At 32.5% G+C, this 22,007-nt stretch overlaps 2 protein-coding genes and 1 long non-coding RNA gene across 3 annotated transcripts in view; 1 reads left to right on the top strand and 2 right to left on the bottom strand.

The window, feature by feature from the left end:
• LOC143054951 (uncharacterized) overlaps positions 1-22,007 on the bottom strand; it is a 290,618-nt gene that overhangs the window by 202,028 nt on the left and 66,583 nt on the right. The gene's annotated exons all lie outside the window — the stretch shown is intronic.
• Positions 1-22,007, bottom strand: part of LOC143054953 (uncharacterized) — a 77,549-nt gene that overhangs the window by 13,334 nt on the left and 42,208 nt on the right. Inside the window, exons 6-10 of the mRNA XM_076228048.1 lie at positions 11,594-11,700; positions 8,807-10,042; positions 8,007-8,037; positions 6,843-7,126; positions 6,233-6,260 (exon numbers count right to left, since the gene is read on the bottom strand). Coding sequence (XP_076084163.1) covers positions 6,233-6,260; positions 6,843-7,126; positions 8,007-8,037; positions 8,807-10,042; positions 11,594-11,700 — 1,686 coding nt within the window. The remainder of the gene's footprint in view (positions 1-6,232; positions 6,261-6,842; positions 7,127-8,006; positions 8,038-8,806; positions 10,043-11,593; positions 11,701-22,007) is intronic.
• The window catches only part of LOC143054959 (uncharacterized), a 175,948-nt gene that overhangs the window by 117,701 nt on the left and 36,240 nt on the right, over positions 1-22,007 (top strand). The gene's annotated exons all lie outside the window — the stretch shown is intronic.

Raw genomic sequence — 22,007 nt, 5'->3', positions numbered from 1 at the left:
GATTCTCACGGGACCACTGGCTGGGGCAACTGATCGAAACTAAAGTCGAATATTTCAAAAGCAAGTTAGTAACATCTGTTTAAAAAAAAAAAAAATGAGCGACACACTTTAGGTCCTTTTAAAACTCACAACAAAAGAAAAAAAAACCAAACATTAAGTACATACTTTTTTTTTTTGTTTTGTCGAAAAACAACATTAGGAACATGTAGGGCGCAATTTCCAGTAGGAAAGCCGTCCTTAAAACCCCCACATATAATAATTACAGAGATTTTGTTGCGTATTCAATATTTGAAAAAAAATAAACTCTTTATAATTCAAACTTAAAATTATAGAATATGCTCGTAATGCATTTCCGCAATTTACAATACATTTGATGTTATACATAATTTCACCTACCTAGTGAGGAAAAAGTACAAATAAAAATTGCAAATTACAACCAGGTTCAATGTTCAGTGTTAAGTATTTCATATATGCGCAGGTCCTGAGGCAGAAAATCGAATTATTCATTCACTTATATGATCTTCAAAAATAACGATTGCGGGATGATGGACAGGAAGACTTCAAACGTAAGAGTGTGAACTATAGCTGTCAGTAACTTAAATACACTTAGCTAGTGTTTTTTAGTTGTTCTGGTAAGGGACGACATCGAAAGTTCAATGAAGGATACAAAACTGAATTCACATAGGTTTTTTACTGACCTCCACACCCCCCCCTCTTAACTTAATTTGGTAAAAATGGATTGACCAATAGGGATATATGTAAAATCGATTTTAGATTAACAAAATTTGCAGCAAAGTTGATCCCCCCAAACTATTTGATTTAAGTTTTTTTTTATCCTACATCGATCTTTTGATGTCATCCCTAAACAAGTGAATCTTTCATTGTTGAAGACCCTTTAGGGAATATAAAGATGAACAGGAATAAAAACGCTGACCATTAATTATTTGTATTTTTGTTAAACATTGACTTTGTGTGCGATTACTGGTTCCGTATACGTTTACTCCATATTCCTTTATTTTCTATAAAAGCGTCTGTCTTGACAGTAAGTTGACATTACGCCACGAGTTATCGTTCCTGACGTTATCGAATAACGTTCACACATACAAGCCAATGAAGCAGGTTAAAGTATGTAGTAGCTTTTAACTTCTATTCATTGTCCAAAAACCGGGTTGGTGATGAGGCAACTATTCACAAGAGACAAAATGACACAGAAATTAATAACTTTAAGTTACCCATACGGCCTTCAACAGTGAGTAATTTTTACAAAGCACTCTCTTTTTCTGTCAAAATTATATCTTTAACTTTAAATTGACAAATGCAGGAAATTATTCGTAAATAATGTACTAAACACTGTGGAACATTCATAATAGAAAGTGGACAAATAAAAATCATGATTTATAGGGTGGTTTTTTTTTCGGAATTTACTCATGTTTTAGTGAAGCCATTTGTAACGCATCTTTGTCGGAATTAAAATAAAAACAAAAAAGTTATAAATATATATATTCATTTTGTCTTCATGTCTCTCACATAAACATTTTACCAAGCTGACCACACTCTTACTTATTAGTTAGGCGCACATCAACATTAAAACCTATGGCAAATAACTATGTCGGGAAATAAATGAAACAAAAGCAAAATTATTTGTCCTTTTAATCATTTTAACTTTTAAATAAGAACAACACATTTTATTAAAATAATCAAGTATTAACCTTTTCGATACAATTGTTAATTGCTTAGATTAAAGAATATATGATTGTTTAATCAGTTGTTATATTATTTGGCACGTGTCAATCGGTTCATTGATTTTCGGTATATCAAAGAAAAAATGGGCACGTGCCTAGAAAATGTTGAATATCTTTTTTTATTTATGATTATTTTTCTATAAAATTTGAAATTTATGCATTAAATATCAATCTTTAACATAATATGTAAAAATAACACGTATAACAGTACTCTTTCTAGTCCTCAGTGGCATTGTATAGTCCTTAGTGCACCGTTAAGGAGTCCTTAGCAGTGTTTAGACGTACCGCCGTAAAACAACCATCAAAAACCGAGCAATTATAAAACTTTTTACTGAATCATATTTTTAAAGTACTCTATTTCTGCATGGATGAAGCAACGACACCACCATTGCCTTAAATGATGGAGTAAAAAACTCAGTATTTCAAATGAATCACACGTGAAATTTTTCATGTTCTTTTCACTTGAACTTTGCAAAAATATGAAGGTATTTTTAATGATTTCAATTAAATTTTAGAAAAAAGATATTATTTTAACAATGTAATTTTTAAAAATTACGTGCATTTTACGTGTACCAAATTCCGGTGATTTATGCATGAACTATTATCATAAGATTCACGTGGAACCAACCAGTATAAGCAAGTTTAAAGTATTTCAAATGACAATTAACACTTAGACTATAGCCATAGTGTAAAATGAACAACATGTTCATTAATGCAAATAAAACAAAATGTTTGGTTACTGGAACAAAACAGAAACTATCAATTCAGACTTGTCAACCAAACTTGATAATAAATTCAAAAGTTTTACAAAATTCTTCATGTGAAAAATTAGTAGGTGTTAAAATTGACAACACACTTAACTGGAAAAATCAAATTGACCAAGTTTGTGCTAATATATCATCCAGAATATACCTTCTTTCTAAAATAAAGAAGTTTTTAGATATAAATGCAAGGAAAACATATTACAATGGGTATATTCTTCCCTTAATTGACTACTGCTGTATTATTTGGGGTGAATGTAAAAATGAAGGGAAAACAAGAATTTTAAAACTCCAAAAAAGAGCAGCAAGATTAATTCTAGATGCAGATCCTTTATCCCCCTCAGCCCCCTTATTTAAAAAACTTGGGTGGATGACAGTTGACAATAGAATAAATTACCACAAATATTTACTTCTATATAAATGTATGCGTATGGAAGCACCAATGTACCTAGTTCAAAAGTTTAAACTGAAATCAGATAATAATCCTTACTCCTTAAGAGGTGTCACTCAAGGTAATCTGATAGTTCCTAAGCCAAAAGCTGAACTATTTAAGAAATCCTTTGCTTATTCTGGATCAGTATTATGGAATGGACTACCACACAAAATGCGTAAGGCTCAAAACACTTTTACTTTTAAGCAAAGTATCAAGAAGTACCTAACACAATCCTGATAAGAAATATTTGCTACAATCATGACAATGCATTTGTAATGTATATTTTTTATTTTCATTTGATTTTTTTGACTACATGTATACTTCTTAAACAGCATTATATCTTATGTTAATAACAATACATTGAACCACATGACTGTAAATTAACTATGTGTAAATATCTGTTTTGATTGTATTGTAATTTGTATGTGAGGGCCTCAGGGAAGATTAGTTTATTGTAACTAACTGAGTTTACCCTCTTTAAATAAAGAATTTATTATTATTATTATACAGTAGGACAGTAAATGAACAAAAGACAAGTAAATCAGAAACATGCATGGATCACGCAAAAAACATGCAGGGGCGACACTGAAGTAATGGGAGTTTGCTTCTTGCAAGATATTGGCCGTGAAAACAATTTGATATGAAGACAAGCCTTTGTTTCAACTTTGTTTTAAAATTTCCAACATAAGGCTGTTACGGCCCAGATCAATGTTCTTAAGCATCACATATTTTTCTTTCATCTTATTGTTAGCTTTCTTAAATAAATATTTACATATTATAAACTATATTTTTTATTATTTATTATTTGTTCAATTTCAGTTTAAAATTCTTTTTTTTTACCATATTGGACTTCTTATTGTGTATTGAATTGAAAAACGAACGCGGACCTCGATGAGAACACCTGGATTGAAAGTTTGCAAATGTTCCGACCAATGAAATTCGTTTTACTATGTAACGCGAACTTCAACGAAAGCACCTAGATGAAATATGGTGTATTGAATTGAAAAATGAACGCGGACCTCGATGAGAACACCTGGATTGAAGTTTGCAAATGTTCCGACCAATGACATTCATTTTGATATGTAACGCGAACTTCAACGAAAGCACCTCGATAAATTATTTTTGTGTACGACAATTAGTTTTTAATTTGGACATTACCGCTAAAATATAGTTAATAAAAATTATATCAGAGCAACAGTGCATAATTGTTTCTTTTCCATTCTTGTTTATTTTAATAATGTTTATGTTGATTTCAATTTGGTAGGTAGACTTATATAATATGCCCTAAACGAAAATAAAATGCATTAGACGTAAGAGAATGTCGACTTAGAGCAAGTTAAGGTCGTAAAACTTAAATCAACCAACCCATCGTTATCGCAGACTAAAATTTATCTCATATATACCGAATATATTTTTATTTATAGCAAGACTTTTTGTACGTCACGGTGAATGACAGCACAATAATCCCTTTACAGAATCGGAACCACAATTCACAATTACCGTAATGTAATGCTTGTCCGCAATTAACGGCCGTTTCGCGTCAGTGACCGATATTACAATTTGACACAGTTTTAAAAGAGCTGTTCCTTTATTTGCAATGTTGTACAAGACTTAACTGTTTATTAAATTCAACAAATGTTAACATTATGTTCATTCATTTTATTATTTAACACAACATTGTTTTTATTACAAGCTATTTCATATATCAATATACAGCTAGGGAATATTTGTTGTTGACCGAAACTATAAGATACATCGATTTAAACTATGTGAAAAATAAATAATTTTTGTAAGTTACTTTAATTTCCGTGTCTATATTTAATTAACGAGTACACTATAGTAAGACAGAAAATGAGAAACGGAAATATACAGGAATACCTAAAGTTTGTAAGTCATTGCAATGGACCATACGTTACTTACATTCACAAGTTTTCATAGCACTCAGCAAGTTTTGAAACGAATATGTGAGATAAAGATCTACTGCATTCGGGCAAATTAAAAATATGTAAAACATCGAACTATTTTATTTTTAACAGATTCACAAGTTTTGAATTTTTTAAACCGTGCACCAATATTTTATTGTTTTTATTTAAATTCCTTATATGTTACGTGTATTGATCATTCATTTGTTTAAATTGTGAAGTATATTACTTTAATAAGAATACACGCATTTATATATATAAGTCGATAAAGTTTGAAACAAATAAACGAAAGATACATCGATGTTGTTTTGCTTGAGTGATTTACCTGTTAAAAGCTCGGGTCGCAACACGGTTTAAAACGAATTGATACCAGTTTGAAATAGTTTAACGGGGGCGTGGCCTATTTGTTTGACGTAACTTAACACCAACTTGAATTAAATTGAACGACCGCAAGCGAAGCTATTTGACTGGCATTAAAATGATTTGATATGCATTGAAATAAATTAAAAATGATTTTTAATTTTTGTCAATCTTTATCAAATGACGATTAATTTCATTTAAACAGCGTTAACACGTTTTTGTCCGATCAAGTTAAATTGGGGTTACTAGTGCGTGTAACAGTAATTACTTAATATTTCTGAGCATCTGAGATCATAATTTCTATGGATGTTTGTTTTTCTCTGTCTTAAGTTTTTAATTCTTTATTTAAGGACTGTTTTTTGTCTTGTGGTTGAATTTCATTGTTAACCATGGCTTTTTTAGTTTGTGTTAGACTTCCGTAAAGATACTTTTTACATCTTATAATTTAACTCAATTCATCTTAAAATGTATCTTGCAAACAATGCAAAAGTTTCAAAGTACATACACCATTACTAAGGATACGGATTACCATAGTACGTACAAATATAAGTCCCCTTAAACTGACCTTGTCACTTTAAGACGGGAGAAAAAATATCAAACGTTCAAACTCACCAACATGAAATACTATTGAATTGATATTTGTAATCATTCAAAGGCACTTGATCTCATTCAAATAAAAAAAAAGTATTAACATACCTTACTTTAGCATGTTCAGTGAAGGCTAAGTTTTGAATAAAATTAAAGTTTAAAGACATTTATTTCAAATAAAAAAAAATGATTTGAAATAGCGTCCTCTTGTACACTCATATGTAATACATGTTAAATAAAACCTTTAAAAGGTATTTGGCTTGCATTGGTATATATGCATGCATTTGTTCAATTATTTTTATCAGCCTTATCATTACAAGATTATTTTGTTCATATGAATTTAAAAACATAAACCAACAACATTTATAGTTGTAAGTAAAGTCGTCATCTAGATAGTTCAATCAACAACGTTTAAATAAAACATACCCATCAAACTATGGTCCTCTCTCTGTACCTGAAATTAGTCATTTTTACAATTGTAATATGATATATACAATGAACTAGTTGTTACTTATTTTTGTAAATCAAAACAAGAAGTACGAGGCCAAATTGACAGCTAAATGTGTTGTCTGCATTATGAAAGCACTGGCTTCATGTATTACATAGGAACAACATGAAATGACATTTTCCAATCAAGCAAGGACTTACTTCTGAATGATATATGAAAATTTAGGCCTCAATTTTTTAACAATAGAAACGTAATAAGATTTAGAAATAATGGTTAAAGTACCTTAAAATAATGATCAGAAACGACAAAGTGCCATTTTATAATCAAGCAAGGACCATAACTCTTAAATAAAGAATATCCATGTTCAACCCAAAAGCGATATCGTCAATATCGACGTCACCCCAATTCTATAATTCATGTTCAACTCAAAATCTATATCGTCAATATCGACATTTACCCCAATTCTATTATCCATGTTCAACCCACAATCAGTAACCAAATTTATGTCTGGAGAGAGTGTTAACGCCCCCTCCCCCCAAAAAAAACAACCCAACTCTAATAATCAAAAGAGCAGTTGATTATACGTACCTTGCAAAGGTAATGTTTTCTATCAATAGCTGTCAGTGCTCTCATCAATTCCTCAAATGTTGATTTTGATCGGTCAATTTCTGCCTTATCCCTCCATTTAAACAACCCCATCAACATAAAATTCATTGGATTTGAGAAATAACAATGATTCAATTTTTCGTAATCAGCTGTGCTAATACCTAGATGAATCAAGAATTCACGAAACTCATCAATCCCCATTATTTGTGCTAAATGGACGAAATGATGATCATTTGGTTCTAGGAGGTGCATTTCTGAGCCAAGACCTTAAATAAAAGAATAATGACTGTTGCTAATATGATATGCCATGATGACTGACATCAATATTTAGATTTGCTATCTTATTTTGTTATATACCAAAATGTCTATATCTTTATCTCATCTCATTTAATCCTCTCTATCTACTTTAATTATATCTTCGTGTAAGACTTTGTTCATCACATATCAATCACAGCGGCAACATTTGGTTCATTGAACTCACAACATTTGACCCTCCTCATTGCAGTATTATACGGAGTATTTACCAGTCGGTTGTAAATAAAAACAACATAGAAACTATCTTCAGGCAGAGAACATTTATTATTACATTAAAGTTACTTACATCAGAGTAAAACGCTCTTGAAAATGTATTTTAAAGAGTTGATTTTTTGTTAAAAACCATGTGTAGTTGAAACATACATGTCTGTTCTTTTAAAACATCACACATAAATCGTCCAGATAACAAAAGCACCAGTGAGTTGTAGGCTGTTAAGGTGTTGTTTTAAACTACCGATAAGGTAACCGGTTGGTTAATAGAGCAAATAATAAATCGATGACAATATGGTTCTTCAAAATTATTACTACTGAAATGTATGTACCAATACAATATTTATTTTTTTAAATGTGGATTTGAAATACAATAATTGTTAGTTTAAAGAACGTTAAGAATGGTATTCACCGCTTTTATATGCATTCTTTACAAATGATTTATTGTTCTGAAAGACTTCAATCAGTTAAATGTCAGATAATAAAAGAGATAATATATTTTTGATTTTCAATTGTTTAAGTTATTGTAACGAGTCACAGTTGTATGCATTATTTTACTAAAATATGCGACAAGTACTATTCATTGAAAAAAATATTATCAAAAATATTGTAATTTATTACCATTGCAGTTTTCGTCACAAGTCTCTTTATTCTGAAATAAAGAGATACATATATACATTAGGGATATCAGTAATGTTTTGCATGACTATTTGTTGTTGATTATTTTACAGGACTGCTTCTTTAGATTTCTAATTTTGTGTTTTGGTTTTACTGGTATAATTTCACTTATCTTGCCACTGATGAGTTCATCAATTTTTTTTTTCGTTTTCGATAGTTTTCTAAAGATAATCAACCAATTTTGAAGCAATTTGATTTTTTTTACGTTGGACTCTAATATGCTATCTTTTCCAATATAACCAATGACAAGACGGGAGTTATGTTAGTTATACTTTACTTTTCATAAAATCAGGAGCATGTAAAAGAAAAAAATAACCAAGTATAAATGTATCTTATTATTGTAACTTTTGATTTGTTCTCAATTCTCTGATGTGATGGTGGTTTATGTGTGATTTCTACCACGATCATAAAAGTGATTTAACAAAAATACCAAACTCTGAGGAAAATTCAAAATTGAAAGTCCCTTATAAAATAGCAAAATCAACAGATAAAATACATAAAATGAATGTATAACAACTGTCATATTTCTGACTTGGTAAAGGCATTTTCTACAGATCTAGATTTTCTTCATATTTCGTTAAAGCAATCTAACAAGTGTTTGAAATTTGCTGAAATGTATTAACACATCAATCAATCTGTTTTACAAGATACATGTCAAATTCATTTTTCCAATTTATCCTCAATAAATTCAGTCTTATGCAGTCAGAAGATAAAGATAATAGTTATAAAAAAGTGTCACTGACCTTATCAAAAACCCAGTTCAGAGAAATTTTGGTTTTATGTTCTATTCCATTCTTGCATATCCAATACTTTCTTGTTTTAGCATCACATAATGGAAGTAAGCACGTTTCGCCTTTGCATACTTCTCCGACTTCTATTTCAAACAGATCTGACATTAAATGGTGACTTTGTTTACCAAAACAACGATGGTAAAACTGAAGAATTCGTTCAAGTGCCAAAGTTAGGCATTCCTGTGTTGTTGTTGCTAGATCTGGTGATATGAGCTGCTTTGACTCGTCATTGATGAGGTATGCAAATATTCTCTGCCCTTTAACATGAATTTGAAGTTCATTTCTGTTGTCAGCATCCATAATTGCAGCTTGAAAATAAAGACAAAACCGAGAGGCGTCTACTTTCAGAGGCCAGATGCTAATAGCAGCCCCTATAAGCTTGAACGACAAAGCAGATGGAACTACTGTCTCCTTCAGATGATAAGCTATGCATAGTGTTTTGACGTCTGTTGCATTTCTGCGCATTTTTTGTGGAATATTTTCCTTCACAATGCAGGGTACTAGAAAAGAATCTGCAGCAACTTCCGTTTCAGTGTATCTTTTAGGTTCTACAAGGATATCTAGATGGAGGAGGACTTGCACTATATATTCCTTTGTTCTGATATCGGTCAAAATTTCCTTGAAAGCTGGTTGTGACCAAAGAGTAATAAGATCTGTCTTCTTTAGAACTCCAGTAGATGATAATTTTTCAAGTATGTCTCGAACAGGTCCTTTTTCTGGCCAAAACATTATGTCTGTAACGAAGGCTCTCAGGATATTGACCATTGCTGAAGGTTGAATGACAATGAAATCTCTCAAAGCAGGTTCATCGAAATACAACAGCTTTCCAATTGAGTGCTGAACAAGTAAGAAATCGTCTACTCTTCTTTCATTTAGAGCAAATTCATTATTAGATTTGTTTATCTCTAAAAGTCTCTTCTTTGTTATCAACTTTACTCCCTCTGCTCTCATATCTGATATCTGTAAATCAAGAGGCACCCAAACAATCGGCATCTGTTGTCCCCATGTTGACTGCTGAAAGGCGATATCAACTAATGTATCCTTCAAGCGCTCAATATCTCGATCTGCTGCATCCGTTGCATTCATGAAAAAGACAGTGTCATACATGATATGCTCATGAAGCTTGTGTAAGGAAAACATTTTCCGCAGTTCTTCATTGAATTTAAGGGCTAGTATCCTTTTCTCATCCTGTCAATTTTATCAAAAAGCAATGACATGAATATATTATTTACTTTTCTCGAAAAACAAAACTTTTTTTTTTGGACAGTTTTGTAACAGCACAACAAAACAACAAACAAACTTTGGTGGATAGTTTTCTCATTGGAAATCATACCACATCTTCTTATTTCTATACAAAAATCATTTGCAAAGGGCTTTTTTCATCATTGATAACATATTTCATACAACCATTTTCATTCAACATGTTCAACCTGAATATTTTAAAGCACTGTAAACAAATTAAAAATACCTAACTATTTTTTTCAGTTTTAGGCATACACGATTTATATAAGTACAAGATTTATGGTGAGTGTGTCCATGAAACCGCAAACAAATAACACAAACAGTTCGTCTCTACTCTTTATGCAGGCCATTGTGTTCTGTGTCAATTGTTAATTACAAGAACAATAGAGACAGCTGTAGAATTTGTTGATGTGAGCACTCAAGAATACTGACTAAACTTTTATACTTTATATAATAATTAATCGGAAATTAAAATGCTAAAAATAGTCAGTGACCAACCAACAAATTAACCATGTTAATTGACATCAATGAATTCCGTATATAGTTTTCGATATTTTAATTCATAGATTACTTATTCTTGCCATTACATTAACTGTTTATTGAGGTGATGATATACAAAATAGGAAAGTGTTTGTATAAGATTGTGCTACAGACACAATTATTAATAGCATGTCCATTTTTGTCTTGCAACATACCACATTCCTCCTCCTAAGCTTTGTGCATGTTAATAAATAACTTAAAATGTCTAGGGACTAAACTTAATGGTCGCTCAGTTGCCCAAGACGACCAGATTTTCGACTGGGCGAATATATTTTATCTTGCTGATCGCCCAGCTGGTGACTAGAATATTTTGCTGTGAATCCAATTCCTATCTTTTACCCAGCAATATAACCAAAAACTGTCCCCAAACAGAAACCTCATTGTCTTTATATAATGGGAAAATTAAAGAGAGAATTTCGTGAAACCAGCAAGTTCATTTAAATAACCAAAACCTATTCAAACAACTAAGTTTTCATTGCAAGGTAACAATTTGATATATACCACTTTTCTAAACACGTGTTATTATCAAATAATCTCTTTTAAAGCTTCTACGATTATTTCATTTTCTGGTGGCATTAATTATAATATTATAGAGTTATCACAGATAACCTTTTCCAGGCTTTACAGCAACATATAGGATTGCATAAAAAAAGCTTAATTAATATATGAAAAGTACATTTTAGTCTTATTTAATTAGTACAAAAATTGGTTGGGCCCTAAAATTTCAATTTGTCCCCTAACAAAAGAGAATTAAGTTTAGTCCCAGATTATTTCAATTGTTATATATTATCGAAAAAGTTTTGTCACTGAAATTTGTATAAGAATTGTCTGTTCTGTAATTTAATCAAACATTTACACATTTGTTATGTCCAGTCAATGACTAGATAGTTGTGATAATATTCACACATATTTGTGTCAAAAAGTAGGGTGGAAAATGAAAAACAAAGTCAGACATACCTCAGAGAAGCTATCACTATGAGTGGCGGCAAACAAAATTCTCGGCATTTTATCTTCAGTTTTGTTACAGTAGGTCAATACAGAGTTAATCCAATGCTCCAGAATAGCTACAAAAGTATAATGAAGAAGGCATTTTATCTCAAATTCTTTGAAGTTATCATGATTAAAAGTATAGAGGTTTTCTATATCTGTTTTCTAATACATTTTTGCAGATACTTTATTTCCTGCCTTTCTTGCAGACTTCACAATAATATATTTTCTAATCCTCATGATGGATTTATACAAGGAAATGTCAAAGCTTTACATATAAGCCATTTTAGCAATGATTTACATTCACGTTATTTTTCTTCTCATGAAAAATAATCACTTTCGAAAATTAGTAGGTGAATAGTAGTATTGAAATAAAAAATACTATTGACATGCAATATTCCTTATGCTATAATGATAATAAGGAGAAATCAAAGGAGAAATCAATTGTTCAGTTGTTGTTTGCTTAACATCCATATGTTGAGTAAGTAAATCACTGTCCTAGGTAAGAGGGAGTGTTTAGAATTGCAAGAAAGTTTAGTCCTGCCCCATTCTGTATGTGCCTCTCCAAAGCCACATATTGAGTAAGTAAGTAATTATATAAGTAAATCACTGTCCTAGGTAAGAAGGAATGTTTAGAATTGCAAGAAAGTTTAGTCCTGCCCCATTCTGTATGTGCCTCTCCAAAGCCACATGTTGAGTAAGTAAGTAATTATATAAGTAAATCACTGTCCTAGGTAAGAGGGAGTGTTTAGAATTGCAAGCAAGTTTAGTCCTGCCCCATTCTGTATGTGCCTCTCCAAAGCCACACATTGAGTAAGTAAATCACTGTCCTAGGTAAGAGGGAGTGTTTATAATTGCAAGCAAGTTTATCCCTGCCCCATTCTGTTTGTGCCTCTCCAAAGCCACATGTTGAGTAAGTAATTATATAAGTAAATCACTGTCCTAGGTAAGACGGAGTGTTTATAATTGCAAGCAAGTTTAGTCCTGTCCCATTCTGTATGTGCCTCTCAAAAGCCATATGTTGAGTAAGTAAATCACTGTCCTAGGTAAGAGGGAGTGTTTATAATTGCAAGCAAGTTTATCCCTGCCCCATTCTGTATGTGCCTCTCCAAAGCCACATGTTGAGAAAGTAAATCACTGTCCTAGGTAAGAAGGAATGTTTAGAATTGCAAGCAAGTTTAGTCCTGCCCCATTCTGTATGTGCCTCTCCAAAGCCACATGTTGAGAAAGTAAATCACTGTCCTAGGTAAGAAGGAGTGTTTAGAATTGCAAGCAAGTTTAGTCCTGCCCCATTCTGTATGTGCCTCTCCAAAGCCACATATTGAGTAAGTAAGTAATTATATAAGTAAATCACTGTCCTAGGTAAGAGGGAGTGTTTAGAATTGCAAGAAAGTTTAGTCCTGCCCCATTCTGTATGTGCCTCTCCAAAGCCACATATTGAGTAAGTAAGTAATTATATAAGTAAATCACTGTCCTAGGTAAGAGGGAGTGTTTAGAATTGCAAGCAAGTTTAGTCCTGCCCCATTCTGTATGTGCCTCTCCAAAGCCACATATTGAGTAAGTAATTATATAAGTAAATCACTGTCCTAGGTAAGAGGGAGTGTTTAGAATTGCAAGAAAGTTTAGTCCTGCCCCATTCTGTATGTGCCTCTCCAAAGCCACATGTTGAGTAAGTAAATCACTGTCCTAGGTAAGAGGGAGTGTTTAGAATTGCAAGCAAGTTTAGTCCTGCCCCATTCTGTATGTGCCTCTCCAAAGCCATATGTTGAGTAAGTAAATCACTGTCCTAGGTAAGAGGGAGTGTTTAGAATTGCAAGCAAGTTTAGTCCTGCCCCATTCTGTATGTGCCTCTCCAAAGCCATATGTTGAGTAAGTAAAGCACTGTCCTAGGTAAGAGGGAGTGTTTAGAATTGCAAGAAAGTTTAGTCCTGCCCCATTCTGTATGTGCCTCTCCAAAGCCACATATAGAGTAAGTAAGTAATTATATAAGTAAATCACTGTCCTAGGTAAGACGGAGTGTTTAGAATTGCAAGAAAGTTTAGTCCTGCCCCATTCTGTATGTGCCTCTCCAAAGCCACATATTGAGTAAGTAAGTAAAGCACTGTCCTAGGTAAGAGGGAGTGTTTAGAATTGCAAGCAAGTTTATCCCTGCCCCATTCTGTATGTGCCTCTCCAAAGCCACATATTGAGTAAGTAAGTAATTATATAAGTAAATCACTGTCCTAGGTAAGAGGGAGTGTTTAGAATTGCAAGCAAGTTTAGTCCTGCCCCATTCTGTATGTGCCTCTCCAAAGCCACATATTGAGTAAGTAAGTAATTATATAAGTAAATCACTGTCCTAGGTAAGACGGAGTGTTTAGAATTGCAAGCAAGTTTAGTCCTGCCCCATTCTGTATGTGCCTCTCCAAAGCCACATATAGAGTAAGTAAGTAATTATATAAGTAAATCACTGTCCTAGGTAAGACGGAGTGTTTAGAATTGCAAGAAAGTTTAGTCCTGCCCCATTCTGTATGTGCCTCTCCAAAGCCACATATTGAGTAAGTAAGTAATTATATAAGTAAATCACTGTCCTAGGTAAGACGGAGTGTTTAGAATTGCAAGAAAGTTTAGTCCTGCCCCATTCTGTATGTGCCTCTCCAAAGCCACATATTGAGTAAGTAAGTAAAGCACTGTCCTAGGTAAGAGGGAGTGTTTAGAATTGCAAGCAAGTTTAGTCCTGCCCCATTCTGTATGTGCCTCTCCAAAGCCACATATTGAGTAAGTATATCACTGTCCTAGGTAGGAGGGAATGTTTATAATTGCAAGCAAGTTTATCCCTGTCCCATTCTGTATGTGCCTCTCCAAAGCCATATGTTGAGTAAGTAAAGCACTGTCCTAGGTAAGAGGGAGTGTTTAGAATTGCAAGCAAGTTTAGTCCTGCCCCATTCTGTATGTGCCTCTCCAAAGCCATATGTTGAGAAAGTAAATCACTGTCCTAGGTAGGAGGGAATGTTTATAATTGCAAGCAAGTTTATCCCTGTCCCATTCTGTATGTGCCTCTCCAAAGCCACTTATTGAGTAAGTAAGTAAAGCACTGTCCTAGGTAAGAGGGAGTGTTTAGAATTGCAAGAAAGTTTAGTCCTGCCCCATTCTGTTTGTGCCTCTCCAAAGCCACATGTTGAGTAAGTAATTATATAAGTAAATCACTGTCCTAGGTAAGACGGAGTGTTTAGAATTGCAAGAAAGTTTAGTCCTGCCCCATTCTGTATGTGCCTCTCCAAAGCCACATGTTGAGTAAGTAAGTAATTATATAAGTAAATCACTGTCCTAGGTAAGAGGGAGTGTTTAGAATTGCAAGCAAGTTTAGTCCTGCCCCATTCTGTATGTGCCTCTCCAAAGCCACACATTGAGTAAGTAAATCACTGTCCTAGGTAAGAGGGAGTGTTTATAATTGCAAGCAAGTTTATCCCTGCCCCATTCTGTTTGTGCCTCTCCAAAGCCACATGTTGAGTAAGTAATTATATAAGTAAATCACTGTCCTAGGTAAGACGGAGTGTTTATAATTGCAAGCAAGTTTAGTCCTGTCCCATTCTGTATGTGCCTCTCAAAAGCCATATGTTGAGTAAGTAAATCACTGTCCTAGGTAAGAGGGAGTGTTTATAATTGCAAGCAAGTTTATCCCTGCCCCATTCTGTATGTGCCTCTCCAAAGCCATATGTTGAGTAAGTAAGTAAATCACTGTCCTAGGTAAGAGGGAGTGTTTAGAATTGCAAGCATTAAGTTTAGTCCTGCCTCATTCTGTATGTGCCTCTCCAAAGCAACATATGAGTAAGTAAATCACTGTCCTAGGTAAGAGGGAGCGTTTAGAATTGCAAGCAAGTTTAGTCCTGTCCCTTTCTGTATGTGCCTCTCCAAAGCCACATGTTGAGTAAATAAATCACTGTCCTAGGCAAGAGGGAGTGTTTAGAATTGCAAGAAAGTTTATCCCTGCCCTATTCTGTATATGTCTCTCCAAAGCCATATGTTGAGTAAGTAAATCACTGTCCTAGGTAGGAGGGAATGTTTATAATTGCAAGCAGTTTAGTCCTGTCCCATTCTGTATGTGCCTCTCCAAAGCCACATATTGAGTAAGTAAATCACTGTCCTATGTAAAAGGGAGCGTTTAGAATTGCAAGAAAGTTTATCCCTGCCATATTCTGTATGTGCCTCTTCAAAGTCAGGAGCCAGTAACTCAGTGGTCGTCACAGTCAGTCAAATCCCCCTGTTTATCATTTAAGCATATATTACGCAGTTGGTTTTAATGGCTATTTTTGACATCAGTAGAAACAAGATACAGAACTAGTATAAATTCATTGCCAGTATGGTGTAATGTATGACGGGTCTAATAACAGCAACCACTAGTAACACGAATTTAACTTGATCGGACAAAAACGTGTTAACGCTATTTAAATGAGATTGATCTTTATTTGATACAGATTGACAAAAATTAAAAATTATATTTAATTCATTTCAATTCATATCAATTCATTTTAACGCCAGTCAAATAGATTTCTCTGCGGTGAATCAATTGAAATCAAGTTGCTGGTTAGTTACGTTAAACTTATAGGCCACGCCCCAGTTAAACTATTTCAAACATGCATTAATTCGTTTTAAACATAGATGAGACCCGGCCTTTTTACAGGTAAACCACTCAAGCAAAACGACCTCGATGTATCTATCGTTTTTTGTTTCAAACTTTAAATGCGTACAGTCTTAGTAAAGTCACATGCTTCACAATTTAAACAAACGAATGAATAATACACGTGACATGTTCATATATAAGGTATTAATATAAAAACATTAAAATATATATGCACACGCGGTTTAAAAATGCAAAACTTGTGAATCTGTTGAAAATAAAATAAATAGATATATGACATGATTTTAATTTGCTCAAATGCACAAGTTCTTTTTCGCATATATACATGCGTTTCAAAAATTGCCAAGTTCTATGAAAACTCGTGGCATGTAAGTTACGTGTGGTCCTTTGCAATTATTTACGAAACTTTATGTATTCCTATCTATTTACCGTTTCTCTTTTTTCTGTTTTACTATATTAATTCTTTATTCCGTAAGAAAATATACAGTTCATAGGAACAAATACATACACAGATGATACAGTTTACTATATTTTCCTCGTATTTAAATGTAGACACGGAAAACTACACAGAAATTATTTATTGTGAACATAATTTAAATCGATGTATTTCATATTTTCGGTCTTGACTGTAAAAAGTGCTTAAGTCCATTATTAGTAAAATACAGATATAAAAAATAACTCTTCCTTTTTAATATTTCTTTATTTTAGAGGTAAGCTTCTGGCCAAGTTTCACTTATTCTGTCGCAAATCATTTACTTCAATAATCAATCGATTGTATTCTGAAAGAATTTGATTTGTTCTCTGTAGGAATACATGAAATATTTCTCACTGAACGTTATGTTTACAATCGATGATCAAATACAAATCTACAGTATTTATATGGATGTTATTTAAAGACTTGAAATTTTACAATTATCACATGCATCCATGAAATTTTTATCGACGCACCAAACTTTTCCCTTTCATCGTGCATAGCTAATTTCCGATTCACTTAGGTTTCTAACGATCTTCTTACTTGTTCATTACATTCTAAAATTAAAATTCTACACAAATTGCAGAAACTTTTATTCTCCGGCTAGACTGTGTAAAAGATAAATATTGCTTTGTTTGTGTATACACAATGTTTTGAAGGCCTATATCCAGTTTGGCTAAAAAAATAATAATTTGCGCCACAAGTTAATTACGCGAATTCATTTTTTGCATCCCTTTATCATAAAAACTGCAACATTCATTTGCGCCAATAAAACAATCATTTAATTGCGCAAATATTATAGACATGTTTTTAAAATGTTTCTTCTTAGTGCACTGAGGAGGTCCTTTTCGGTATTTACACGTGCACGTAGGTTCAGAAATCGCAAACTGAAAGGGCCTCCTTAGTGCACTTAGACTGACAAAAAAGTGCACTATGGACCTGATGGAAAGATAGAATAGACACAAAAATATGGCATACGGAAGGAGAAGTACATAATTTCTAATTTTAGTAATTATAAAGTTATTACAGTTGAAGTAAGTATTCTAATGTTACATGTACGTGTAAATAGGTTAATAGTTTCGAGGTAAATATGACAAAAATAAGAAAATTGAGATTGGAAATGGGGAATGTGTCAAGTTCCATTTATTGTCGCAATTAATATTATAAAAAAGAAGAGATAAGCGCTATTCAAACCTTTACAATATGACAAATTACACCTAACCGTTTTCAGTAAATTCTTCGCCCTGGGATATACACCTGCCAGTAATCCACCTTCAGTAACTTTACAATACCCAGCCGTGTTATTTCCGTATATTGTACATGTAGATAGCACGCGTGATACATGTATATACACCAGAAATACCCATTCAAGTTATTTTTTAATATCAGAAGAACTCCATATCGGGTACATAAACATAAAATTACAATAATAAGGAAAAAAAATGATGTTTTAGTAAATGCACCTAGATATGTATTTGTAAACTTAATATGTTAATTCGTTATTTCATGTATCTTTTTCTTTTTGCTTCAATTACTTTTATGTATCTTATTGACTTATTCCTAAATCGAAAAAACGCACAAATCTGAATAGAATCATATGGCATTGAACATGTTGAATGATTTCTCTAACTCAAAACTAGTTATACATGTACATGTAAATGCCTCTGAAGTTATATTTTTCTCGTTGGGTTGCTTGTCCTTAAGTTGACGTTTACGCTATATTCTTATGTTCGGTATTTGTGAAAACCGCTCATCTATCAATTTTACAAGAAATATAATACTTGTAAGTCATGAACATTGAAGTTTAACTTGCTATCATTTTTTCGTATACGCAAAAACATAAAATAAAATGAAACACTTTAAAGCGGTTTGAATTATGCAGTGCATTTTGAAAAACCGGTTATTTTTGTTTCATACTTTTTCTGTCCCTTTTCTTTATAATTAGGTCACGTGTTACTGGTTAATATAGAATAAAATTAACGGTACCAATTTTCTTGCACCAGATGCGCATTTCGAAAATACATATCTCTTCAAATGATGCTCGAGGCCAAAATATATGAAATCAAAACTAATATAAAAGACGATCAAAAGAGCTATAATCTAAAAGGTCCAAAAAGTATGGCCAAATCCGTGAAAGGAATACTAGGGAACCATGAATAATCCCAAACAACAAATTTTTGATTGGTTTGTCACACTTGCTTATACTATCAATATTATGTATTGTTTTCGGCTGAGACTACTACATGTATAAAAGTTAAAGTAGCCTCAGATTTGGCAATATTGAAACAAATTGAATATTCTTAGTAATTTGAATTGCTTCTTCAGTTATTTATTATATATATACGGAAAAACAAGGTGGATATTTAATCATCGGCTCTCGTGAAGTTTTCTTGTAGGTTAAAAGAAGGGGGACAGTATACCTCTAAGTGATAAAACTTCAAGATTGGTATTCTTTAAATTGTATAACTGTCTTAGTCTGGCTTTCTCCTCAATTTTTAGATTATTTTGAGAATGACGAGTTTATGCCAGATCTGTTATCATTTGTTAAATCAAAGACATGTAGTAGATATATTCTTTTTTAGACCAAAAAACTACCATACGATATTCTACATGAACGGTGAATTAAATTATTGACAAGCATACCACATCTTCTTAAATTCATTCGTTATTTGATAAAGATCTTCATCAAGCCTAAATAAATAAATGATTTTGAAAATGAACTTATTGATAACTATACAGATTGTAGTGTGTTATCGATCTAGGTGTTCTCGTTGAGGTCCGCGTTCTAAATCCAAAGCATTTCATTGGTTAGTAGATTTGCAATCTTTCAATACAAGGTGTTCTCAATGGGGTCAGCGTTCACGTTTCAATAAGATAAACTATATTGTAATTTTCTACTCCAAGTTAACAAAATAGAATTTGAGCTGTTTTATAAGTATACATGATGGTGCCTCGTTTTTAAGGGATTGGAATTATTTAAAATAAATTTATCTATTCATCCTTAAAAAAAATTTTGGGTTAATATACACTATAATTTCACTTTTTTTAAATGACAACTTATAATTACCGGTAGATTTGCAAATATTGACACCTGTGCGTTTGGATTAGCATCAAAATGTTCCTGTATTTTTATAAGAAATACTTTATAACACAATCTTGGACTTGTACAAGTATATATATGCATCTATAAGTCCAATACATGTATGTACATGTATACGCTACATTGAAGACCCGTAATAGAGGCTTTCCTCTGTTGTCTGCGCTTTAGTCGGATTTTTGTCTCCTTTACACATTCCCCATTTCCATTCTCATTTTTTGTTATATACGACGATATATTGTTCCTGTTTAAAATACCATGTACATGATCATATATGAGGCTATGAAAGTAAATAAATGGAGTTTACAGAAATAAAGATAATAATGGGATAAGCACTTTAAATAACAGAATAAAGAGATGAGAATATAAAGAATAGAATAAATGATTCATGGTTGCTTAACGCCCAGTTACAAATGTAACACTCTACCCCTCCATCTTTTTGTCCATGTGATGAGTAAAGCCTATTTAAACCAGTGACGTATATATTAAGTCCTTGATTTAAACTGATTCTTATAGTTAGTTATTATGTTGTACATGTACTGTTATATCCCTGACTGAGACTAGGTGAAGGTAGGGAGCCCGCTAACAATTTCAACCCCGCCACATTATTTATGTATGTGCCTGTTCCTAGTCAGGAGCCTGCAATTCAGTAGTTGTCGTTTGTTTATGTGTTACATATTTATTTTTCGTTCTTTTTTTGTTTGTTTGATTTATAAATAAGGCGGTTTGTTTTCTTATTTGAATTGCTTTACATTGTCATATCGGGGCCTTGCTCATTGTTGAAGGTCGTACGGTGACCTATATTTGTTAATGTCTCTGTCATTTTGGTCTCTTGTGGACTGTTGTCTAATTGGAAATCATACCACATCTTCTTTTTTATATTCCTGTCCTTTTAATATGCCCATTATAGACATAGCATGCTACATCAAGCTTAACATTTTAATTTATAAATATCAAATAGCGAAAAATGTATATATATATTTATTCAATAACGACAATGTTGCTGCAATAGGTGCCAAAAACATCAACAATATTTTATTGAAAAGAAACGGCATTTTATTTCACTTGTTCTTAAAGAAAAAGATGTTTCATTTCATTTAGTATACGGACACTGTAAATTTTGAATGTAAATGAGTAAAAATTTGTTTATATTTATATCTTGTGTCTTATACGGCTCTCATTTATCTTTTTAAAGATTGATGCATACAATGCAGATGTTTAAATGTTTTGTTTAGTTTTGTGATTCTCATTTTATGCTTGTATGTGGTGAGACTTTAGAATACTAATAATGATGAAATATTGAATCTAAAAATATTCAGAAACTATAAACTTTTCTTAAATTTATACTTGAGTCAGAAAATTAAAACCAGCAGTGTCAAAAATATTTTTTTTAAGCTGACAAATGTTTTACACTCAGTGGGCATTCAATATCATTGACATACTATATAGCACTAATCGCAATATACATGTACATGTATATATATTGGACATCTTATCAGTAATCTCTCTATTGAAGATGTTGAAATCTATGTATTATAATTATTCGCTTATTAGGCAAATTCATATTCTACAAAGATATTTTCAATCATTTTAGTTTTGATAAATACCAATACAAATAACATATTTGTCTCAGTCTCCTGTTTGAGGATATTCGATTGATCAAATACAATAAACAAGGTTGTCAGGTAAATGTGGATTACGGATTAAGATGTTAGATGTCAAACTTGAATTAACAAACTGAGGTGAATTTAACCCGAATATGTAGTTTCTCTTCAACAGTGTTTTAATTCCAAGTTTCTTATTTTCATTTCAACTAAATTAATAAGAATGATAGAAAGATTCGGAACTAAAGATAGTCACAATTAAAAATATGTATTTTGAAAAAAAGACAAAAACGCCAGGGGGGGTGGGGGGGGGTGTGAGATCTCATAAACATGTTTAACCCCGCCGCATTTTTGCGCCTATCCCAAGTCAGGAGCCTCTGGCCTGTGTAAGTCTTATACTATTTGAATTTTGGTTTCTTGTGTACAATTTGGAAATTAGTATGGCGTTCATTACCACTGGACTATATATATATATAGTATTTATTTGTTTAGGGGCAAGCTGAAGGACGCCTCCGGGTGCGGGAATTTCTCGCAACATTGAAGATATCAGTGTTGGTGACCTCCTGCTCAGTGTTGATTTTTTTTTCTTTGGT

Source organism: Mytilus galloprovincialis, chromosome 12 (genome assembly GCF_965363235.1).
Source record: "Mytilus galloprovincialis chromosome 12, xbMytGall1.hap1.1, whole genome shotgun sequence".
Classification (NCBI taxonomy): domain Eukaryota; kingdom Metazoa; phylum Mollusca; class Bivalvia; order Mytilida; family Mytilidae; genus Mytilus; species Mytilus galloprovincialis.
The sequence above is the reverse complement of the archived record's forward strand: the minus strand, read 5'-3'. Positions and strand labels throughout refer to the sequence as shown.